Source organism: Salmo salar, chromosome ssa18, assembly GCF_905237065.1.
Source record: "Salmo salar chromosome ssa18, Ssal_v3.1, whole genome shotgun sequence".
In the NCBI taxonomy this organism is placed as follows: Eukaryota; Metazoa; Chordata; class Actinopteri; order Salmoniformes; family Salmonidae; genus Salmo; species Salmo salar.
In genome coordinates, this window is record NC_059459.1 from 82016075 (window position 1) to 82025994 (window position 9920).

Sequence of the window (9920 nt, forward strand, 5' to 3'; positions counted from 1 at the left end):
GTTCAGCCTATAATTTTCTAACTAGTTTATTTTATAACTAAAACACACATGACCAGAACAATGTGGGCAACTGCTCGTCAAACATCTCATTCCAAAATCATGGAGTTGGTCCCCTTTTGCTATAACAGCCTCCACTCTTCTGGGAAGGCTTTGCACTAGATGTCGGGAACATTGCTGTGGGGACGTGCTTCCATTCAGCCACAAGAGCATTAGTGAGGTCGGGCACTGATTTTAGGCAATTAGGCCTGGCTCGTAGTTGGCGTTCCAATTCATCCCAAAAGTACTCGATGGGGTTGAGTCAAGTTCTTCTACACTAATCTCGACAAACCATTTATGTATAAACCTGCACGGGGGGGACTGTCATGCTGAAACAGGAAAGGGCCTTCCCAAAACTGATGCCACAAAGTTGGAAGCACAGAATCGTCTACAATGTCATTGTATGCAGCAGAAGACCATTGTTCCTCCACCAAACTTTACAGTTGGCACTATGCATTCAGGCAGGTAGCATTCTCCTGGCATCTGCCAAATCAAGATGTGTCCGTCGGACTGCCAGATGGTGACGCGTGACTCATCACTCCAGAGAACGCGTTTCCACTGCTCCAGAGTCCAATTGCGGTGAGATACACACCGCTCCAGTCGACTCTTGCCATTGCGCATGGTGATCTAAGGGTTGTGTGCGGCTGCTCGGCCATGGAAACCCATTTCGTGAAGCTCCCGACAAACAGTTCTTGCGCTGACATTGCTTCTAGCGGGCTGTTCTAAACTCGGTAGTGAGCGTTGCAACCGAGGACAGACGATTTTTACTTAGGCGTTACGCGCTTCAGCACTCGACGGTCCAATTCTGTGAGCTTGTGTGACTTACCACTTCGTGGCTGAGCCGTTGTTGGTCCTAGACTTTTCCACTTCACAATAACAGCACTTACATTTACAAACTAACTTGTTGAAAAGGTGGCTTCCTATGACGGTGCCACATTGAAAGTCACTGAGCTCTTCTGTAAGGCAATTCTACTGCCAATGTTTGTCTATGGAGATTGCATGGCTGGGTGCTCGATTTTATACACCTGTCAGGAAGGGGAATGTTGCGACAAACAAAAAACATCCAATCAGTGGCAGTACTTTAGGGTGAAAACAGCAAGTTGATGAAAGAGAATGTCAGGTATCTTGCAAGCTGGACAATTGAGTGGAAAACATCGCCTGGCCCGATGAATCTCTAAGCAGCATCAGTCCACGGCCACATCCTGCCTGGTGTCAACGGTACAGGCTGGTGGCGGAGGTGTAATGTTTCCCTGGTACACGTTAAGTCCCTTGATACCAAATGAGCAATGTTTCCAAGCCCTGAAGAACTCAAGCTTTTCTGGAGGCAATGGGGGGGATCCAACCCAGTATTAGATGGGTGTACATGTCTTTTCATTATTTAAACTGGTCTACCTTCAGATGAGTCTTGTGAGGCTTGTGTGAAAAGCAAAACAACCGCCATTTTATCTTTTGATGGTGGGGTCATAGTGTCTTTTGAAGAATGTTTAGGGATTTTCACCCTCATTATTCCCAAAAGGTCTTAATGATGAAATGCCTATTTATGTTTTAAATGTGAACATGAATTAATGCTGCCACTTTAGTTTACTCATGTTTTATTCTTGTACGGAAACTTACTTGATAGGTCTATGTCCTCTCTGTGATTTTAGTCTTGTTTGACACGTTATGTTCACACTTTATTAGAATACTCATGAAACGCACAGTTATTTTTGGGTAACACTTATTTTTCTCTCATACTCCAACCCCATTGGATGCATTGAACGGATGTGGTTGGAGCAATGTCTACATAGAGGTGCAGGTTGTGAACACTGAAAGCTCTGACGAGGGCGATACGTACAGCTTTAGAGCAGTCAGACTAGCATAGTGTTCGGTGTTCTTTCTCGTCTTATTCAAAACCATGCACCTGCAAATAGATGTGCGAGTGCCTTTTGAATCCTAGTCAGAGTACAATAAAAATGTGGGGTTTAACTAGAGTTCTAAGGTCCGCAGTTCTTTGAACAACCTTACGGTTCTTGGCACTGAAAATTTGGACTTGCATGTCACCTCATGATTTTATTTTCTCTCCAAGGATCACTTACAAGGGGTTCTTCAAATTGTAACTAGGGGGGAACTCCTAAACGATACTCCAGGAACCTGCACCTGAGTGGCACAGCAGTCAAAGGCACTGCTGAGTGGTGACAAAGGACAGGCATAACACTTAATGACCTTCTCAGTTCTTTAACACACAACTTAAGAAACATTTATAATCAAAAGAACTTGGCGCAGTCAAGCATGGCACTTGCCAGGGTTGTGAGTTGAGTCCCACAGGTGACCAGTAAGAAAAGGTACTAACTACAACGAATCAATCATGTTCAATAACTCATGAGACAAAATAGTGTACACATTTTATTGGCTGCAGACAACTCCAACATTTGTGTAGTAACTGAAACTTCATTTAGCAGCAACAATATTTGACTTTACCATGAAGTATTAAGGATGCAGACACTACGGAATAGCATTGCTGCTTTTAATGTATAGTCTGGCGAAGCGGCAGGAGTCTCAGGGAGCACACCGAGGGCAAGCTCCTTCCACATAAAGCATTGTTCCAGCGCTTTTGACCTGAAGATGAAACACAGAACCAAAATAGTCAGCTGTACACAGACACACAACAGTAGGAAAGTCTACATGAGATTCAATTGTTGAATGAACTGGGAATAAAGTTTAATTTGATGACTGGATCAATGAATGATACTGGGATTACTGTACCTCCAAAGTTGATATGAATACAGGCCTCTCTGGCACCAGCATCAGGCCTTCCTTTTGCCCAGTTCTGGTGATCAAAGTCGGAGCCATCGCTCCAGAACCACCGCCTGTCCTGAGGGGGGAAAGTGGGATTTCAGAATACAAACTAAATGTAGTCCTTCCTCTACCACCTGAAACAACAAAACAGTTAAAGCTACCACTACTTCAAAACCCTCCGACTGGGACTGTTGCTTGTGTAACGAACAACGTGGAGCCTAATCCTCACATCCGCAATCATCCCAATGCATTTCAAAGACCACACACGTTTACAAGAAGACTGTCTGGAATTGATCACATTTATACTTAACTAGAACCGTTTCACATGTGTATAAAAGCCTCCTACTGAAGTTGACAGTTAAATGTAATTTAGTAGAGTCTCATCTAGAAGGACTTACAGGATCAATTAGGTTAAGGGCGTTGCTCAAGGGCACATCAGATTTCACGGAGTGAGCTCTGGGATTCAAACTAGCAGCCTTGCCTTTATTGGCCCCATGGTCTTAACGGCTACTCTTGATATTTTGTATGGAACCCATTACAGTAGCTGTTAACAAGCAGCAGCTCCTCTTCCTGGGGTCCACACAAAATAGCATTAAACAACTAACACAGAACTACGAAAAATAATTACAGGTGCCTACATGCCACACCTCACGTTTATTTTTTGAATCCAGGTTTGCTCTTCACTTGAGCAATATGAGATGGAACGGAGTTCCTTGCAGTAATGGCTCTATATAACACTGTGCTTAATGGTCCCACCTTAACAGAATAAAATCCGCCAATCCAGGTAGGAGGGAAACCAACAGTCTTGACCAAGACCAACGCCTGTAGAAACTCATCCTCCTCGGAGCTGTGCACAGATGCCAGGTTTGCGCCAAGGTACTTCACAACATTGGGTACAGACACCAGTTTATCACCAAGGGACACAGTGCCGCTAGAGAAGAAAGTATTTATTTAACGAGGCAAGTCAATTAAGAAAATTATCTACAATGACAGCCAAGCAGTAGATGGGAAGAAAGACATTTCATGCATCAGTCAGTGGGCATTGCTGACAATTTGTCCTCTGGACTCTCAACCAAATATTGATCACCAAAACTAATTCCCTTTTAAAACATTCTTAAAGATAACAGTTTATCGCCGCCTCAGGCCATGTCCTGTGGGTTCCAAAATAAAGGAGGCACGACTCCACATTAAAATATTTAAAATGTATAGAAACCACCCATCTTAAAGGGATGTTCATTATTTCACATCAGTCATGTGTTGCCATTTAAGGAAGTATTACCATTAAGGTAATGTCAAAGAGCTAATTTCAACTACACTTCCCATTCAAATTCACAGTAGATGCTAAGGGTTATACCTCTGCTTCAGGCCAGCTCCGTGTAGTCTTTACAAACATTAAGCAGCTTGATCCATATTTGGTCCAACCAGAAGGACACAAGTCTTCTTCAATAAATGAATCTGTAAGGAGAAGTTACATGTGGCTTTAAAGGCCAGTGGAGACACATGTACAAGTCACAGCTACAATATTATTTGTAGATCAGTCACCTATGCTACAAGAATAATACAGAATGAGTCAAGAAGAGTGGACTCTTACTTGCATCTCCTAGAGCAAAGGCAGCACTGAGAATCAGAAGACTAGTCAACATGGTCATGGAGTCTCCTGAGAGAAACAAAGACTGAAGCCATCAAAACCACAGATTCACTTCCACATACAGTTGATTAGAACAGGAATATGTCTGCTTTCCTAAATGCCAACCTACTCCCTAAGCAGGGCTGAGGAGAATTTCTGGGCAGGTATTTCTCTCCACTCATACAGGAGTAAGAGGCCTAGACCCCAAATGTAGAAATGCCCTGCAGCTTTGGCCATTGCCAAATCTGTCAGAATGCAGGCATTATGGTTCTGGTTCTTTTATTTTTCAACAAAAAAGTAAAAGCACAATACAAAAGGCTGGCAGCTAAGGCTTAGTGGCTTGTAACACCAGTAGGTAGGGTCAAATGGCCATCAGGAAAGGCTGTGATAACACGTGGTGCTGGATGGAATACTCCACATTAACATACATCACAGCCCAATATTAGACCTATTAGTTAATGAAGCAAGGTCTAAGGACATTCCATAGCAACAGCTTGCTAGATATGGTTCAATGAGGTACCTGCTAGCAGCATGGGTCCCAACTCTGAAGAGCCAGCCCTAATAAGTCAACCTGTAAATTTTATGGTGTAAATGGTGATAAGTCACCATTTACAGCACTGATCAATACCTAAGTCTAGTTTAGACACTACCCATCCAAATATGTCTGCCAATGTTTTGTACTGGCTTTGCACATCCATGTTTCCTCTACTTCCAGTCTAGCCCAGCATGGTGCCCATATGGTGAGGTGGATTAGGTAGCTTTTTTTTATTTTTTTTGGGGGGGGGGGGGTGAAACTAAATTAGGATTTCATAGTTTCTTGTTCACTGAGAAACAGTGCAAATGGCAACCAATCAGAACAGTCTACCAGATTATAGATGTAAGACACATTCTGCTAGTAGGTACCATCATTGGACCATGTCTCATCTCACAAACTGTAACAAGTCCCGTATAGTTAAATTAAAGGTCTAATACTGGGCTACACCATAACAATACACAAGCTACGATGAACAGGATATTATGCCACAATGCAGGAAATTAAAACCCTATAAATGTTTCAATAGCAAGAACTTACTTTAGCCAACCTGTAAAGGAATTGGGACACCACAAATGCTGAACAACCCCAAACAAAACAAGCTGCTTATACCAAAGGAATGGAAGAGCAATTGGTGATTAGCAGAGTGAGTTCAGGTGTTGTGAGTTAGCAGGAGAGGGGCGTGTCCAGAGGGTAATTGGGAGTTTGTGGAATTAGCATTATCCTTCAAAACAATTGCAGGGCCACATATTCACTATGGGCTCTGGTCAAAAGTAGTGCACTTCATAGGGAATAGAGGGTTATTTGGGATACATTCACATACAGTATTAGATGAACAGATGTTGAAATCTCACTTTCTGAAATCCTGACTGTGAGTTGAGTTCTAACTCGCCCTTTGGCTGAAACTGAGTTCTATCTCTCCCACCTCTCTATTTTATGGACAGATCCAGTCAGACCCCTCCCTTTCGAGTTTTGTGAGGAGGTTGGTGGAGATTGCGGAAGCAAAAGTGTCGTTTGAAGTTGAAAGTATGTTGTGTACAGTTAGCGAGAAAGATGAGTGGACAACAGTGAAGTCCAAGAATGGAACAAAAAGGGGGTTCAAATTGTTGTGGAAAATGAGTCTGATTAATCGCTGTTTATTGACTATAGCTCATCATTCAACACCATAGTACCCTCCAAGCTCATCAGTAAGCTCGAGGCCCAGGGTCTGAACCCCGCCCTGTGCAACTGGGTCCTGGACTTCCTGACTAGCCGCCCCCAGGTGGTGAAGGTAGGAAACATCACCTCCACTCTGCTGATTCTCAACACTGGGGCCCCACTCTGTACTCCCTGTTCACCCATGACCAAGCACGCCTCCAACACAATCAAGTTTGCAGACAACACTAAAAGGCTTGATTGCCAACAATGAGACAGCCTACAGGGAGGAGGGCTCTGGGAGTGTGGTGCCTGGAAAACAACCTCTCACTCAATGTCAACAAAAGGACATGATCGTGGACTGGAAACAGAGGGTACACCCCCTTATCTACATTGAAGGGAACGCAGGGGAGAAGGTGGAAAGCTTCAAGTTCCTTGGTGTACACGTCACTGACAGACAAATGGACCACCCACACAGTGTGTTTAAGGTACAACAGAGCTATGTCAACCTTGTGCCTAAAGAAATGTGGCTTTTTACAGATGCAGTTGAAAGCATACTGTATTGCCACCAACGCTCGTCAGAGGGTGGTGCGGTCTGCCCAAGGCATTACCGGGGGCAAACTATCCCCCCTCCAGGAAACCTACAGCACCCAATGTCACCGGCAGGCCAAAAAGATCAAGGACAACCACCCGAGCCACTGCCTGTTCACCCCGCTATCATCTAGAAGGCAAAGTCAGTACAGGTGCATCAAAGCCAGGACCGAGAGATTTAATAGCTACCCTCTCAAGGCCTTCACACTGTTAAACAGCCATCACTAGCACTTTAGAGGCTGCTGCCTATAGGCAGCGACTAGGAATCACTGGCCACTTCCATAAAATTTACATATCTGCCATTCCTCATCTCACATGTACACTGTATCTTGAGCCATTCCGCTCTGACTTCTCTTCCATAGGTTCATAGTCTTAATTTATTCCTTTTTCGATATTACTGCGCTGTCTTAGCTATAAGCCCACCCACATCTGCTAATCACGTGTATGTGACCAATAGTTGATTTGCAATTACATTGATTAGAGGGCAATAAAGTGCTGAGTACCAGGCAGTTATCAAGTATAGTAGGCTACTAATGACCATCAGCAGCATCATAGTCATGGTAATTAGGCTTTTCCAAGCTAAGTGGTCACATGGAATTGACTGCCTTCATGACCACAGGTGTGGTGGTAATACAGTCACCATAGCCTTATTCCTTCCATTTCCCAGAAATGGACTGGTTCAGCATATCACACCAACAATAAAGAAAGTGAAGCAACAATTTTAGCTCTGGATTTATTCATATAGAATGTGAATCAACGCCCATAGTACTGTAAAGACAAGCATCAAAGTAATTCCAATGTTTTTGCAAAGTCTTCTCAACGTCTTGGTTCCAATGCCTCGCATCAGCGAGCGCCACTATAATTAAACAAAAAACAAACATTAACACTCAGAACAAGCTGCAAAGAATGAACATTTAGTGAATGAGTGTACCTGCATGCACATTTGACAGAAGCAGTGCCTGGTGGAGTCTCAGTACCCGGGATCTTTTGTCCAGTTCTGGTAACACACCAAGAGGAACCTACCAGAAGTGGACATGTTAAAAAGCTGTTGCATAAGTCTTATTTTGTTAGTCCCCATGAGGTCAACTGCTATTTCCAAGGGGGTTAAGGTTAGAATTAAGGTACGGTTTTTGTGTTAAGGGTAGGGGAAATAGGATTTTAAATGGGACTGTATTGTGTGTCCCCACAAGGTTAGCTGTACAAGACTGGGTGAGCATTAACCTGTAGATCCCCAGTGTTGCTCAGGGGTGTATTCTCCCTGGCAGTCACACGTGGGGACGTAGACTCCAGGCGGGCCATTTATCACAGCATCTCTAGCACGCTCACAAGGGGTCTTGGGTCGTTTCATAGCATCTGGACACACAGGTAACATACATTGTAACGTAGACATAACATTCTGGAAGCTTGGGCTGCATGTGGAATCTTGGGTTGCCTCCCGTGTGGGACCCTACTCAGAAGTAGTTTATACGGAATAGAGTTCCATTTCAGATGCAACCTAGGGAATACCTGGCTAAAAATGGAAATTCTGCTACTTGTTTAAAGGGCCCACAGTCAAAATTCAGTTTCTGTGATTGTATAACTGTAAAAGTGGGGGTAAATTGTATCAGTGTCACTTCTTGATAGTTGCTAGACAAGCCAGTCATACATAAAGTTGAATGATTAAACCAATCATATCAGAACACCTCAGTCCAGCATCTAGACACCAATATACATCTCTGGAACTAGAGGAGTGGCAGGTAGCCTTGCCGTTAGAGCGTTGGGCCAGTAGTTCATATCAGTGTACTGACAAGTTGATATATCCAGCTATGTTCCCTTCAGCAATGCACAACCTTGATTATTCCAGTGTCAGAGGGTGTCCCATGGAGAACCGTTATGAAAACATTTCCAAGTCACACCTGCATGTGTGAAATAGGGCAGAGCAACACCCACTAATGTTTATTAAAATGCAGGTGTGAGGTATGTAACTCCTACCTCCCAGAGCAAAAACCGTGCTGACAAGCAGAATGATGGTCAATGTCGCCATGATGATAGGTCTCCTGAGAGAGAGAGAGAGGATTAGTTGAGAATTTTAATCAGCTGTGATAGTACTGGAATATTCCAAGTCAGTGGAATGGCTGGTGGAACTAGAGGAGAGGTTAAGGAAACCCTCTGTTAATTATAACACTTAAGCAACTGCTAAGGCAGCCTTTCCTAAATCCAGTCCTGAGGACCCCAAGAACCCAGTATTGGCAACACGGTGCTACTAGTCTTCTGCCAAAACTCAGGTATCAGCTCTTCAACCACATACAATAGATAAGCCTGGCACACAGGAATATGTATTCTTCACAAATGGCTCCTCATTTCTTATGTAGTGAACCATCTTTGACGAGGGCCCATAATGCACTACATAGGGATTGGGAAGCAGCCTAGATCTAGTCAGAGACTACCCATTTACAACAAAGGTAACCATTAGTCTATGCTCTTAAATGCAGGGGGGGTCACTCCACAAAATGGCACCCTATATAGTGCACTACATTTGACCAGGGCCACATAAGATTAAGGTGCCATTTGAGATGCAGATAGTCTATTAAATAATGACACAATCTCACCTTCTGCACTCTTCCAAGGGATTCACTGGGAGTCTCTCTCTTTGATGTCTGTGAGTTATGGTCTACCTCTTCTACCTCTCATTTTAAAGGACCTGTCACAGGTGTGACTAGTTGCCTCATTAACCCAACGAGAGATCCCGATATCGGCCATTAGCTGGTGGTGTAAACAACTTAAGTAGAAATACTTTAAAGTAGTACTTAAGTCATTTTTTGGGGGTATCTTTACTTTACTATTTATATTTTTGACAACTTTCACTTAACTACATTCCTAAAGAAAATAATGTACTTTTTACTCCGTACATTTTCCCTGACACCCAAAAGTACTCATTACATTTTGAATGATTAGCAGGACAGAAAAATGGTCCTTTTCACGCACTTATCAAGAGAATGTCCATGGTCATCCCTGCTGCCTCTTACCTGTCAGACTCACTAAACACAAATGCTTTGTTTGTAAATTGTGACTGAGTGTTGGAGTATGCCCCTGGCTATCCGTAATTACATTTAAAAAAACAAGAAAAGGAATTTGAAATGATGTATACTTTTGCTTTGATACTCAAGTATATTTGATCAAATATATTTAATGTTGATACTTCAGTATATTTAAAACTGAATAATTTTAAACCTTTGCTCAAGTAAT

The 9920-nt window shown here is 43.1% G+C and overlaps 2 protein-coding genes across 2 annotated transcripts; both read right to left on the bottom strand.

The window, feature by feature from the left end:
* Nucleotides 1-2405: 2405 nt before the first annotated feature.
* On the bottom strand, nucleotides 2406-7033 carry LOC106591012 (ladderlectin-like). Its single transcript, XM_045700618.1, has 4 exons — nucleotides 7011-7033; nucleotides 3568-3742; nucleotides 2779-2887; nucleotides 2406-2631 (listed from the first exon to the last, which is right to left on the bottom strand). Exons 1-4 carry the CDS (start codon nucleotides 7031-7033, stop codon nucleotides 2540-2542), a joined length of 399 nt encoding a protein of 132 aa, XP_045556574.1. The 3' UTR covers nucleotides 2406-2539.
* A 382-nt stretch (nucleotides 7034-7415) lies between these two features.
* LOC106578175 (saxiphilin-like) lies at nucleotides 7416-9387 on the bottom strand. Its single transcript, XM_014156808.2, has 5 exons — nucleotides 9284-9387; nucleotides 8667-8731; nucleotides 7917-8048; nucleotides 7627-7714; nucleotides 7416-7551 (listed from the first exon to the last, which is right to left on the bottom strand). Exons 2-5 carry the CDS (start codon nucleotides 8716-8718, stop codon nucleotides 7539-7541), a joined length of 285 nt encoding a protein of 94 aa, XP_014012283.1. The 5' UTR covers nucleotides 8719-8731; nucleotides 9284-9387; the 3' UTR covers nucleotides 7416-7538.
* Between the last annotated feature and the right edge of the window lie 533 nt (nucleotides 9388-9920).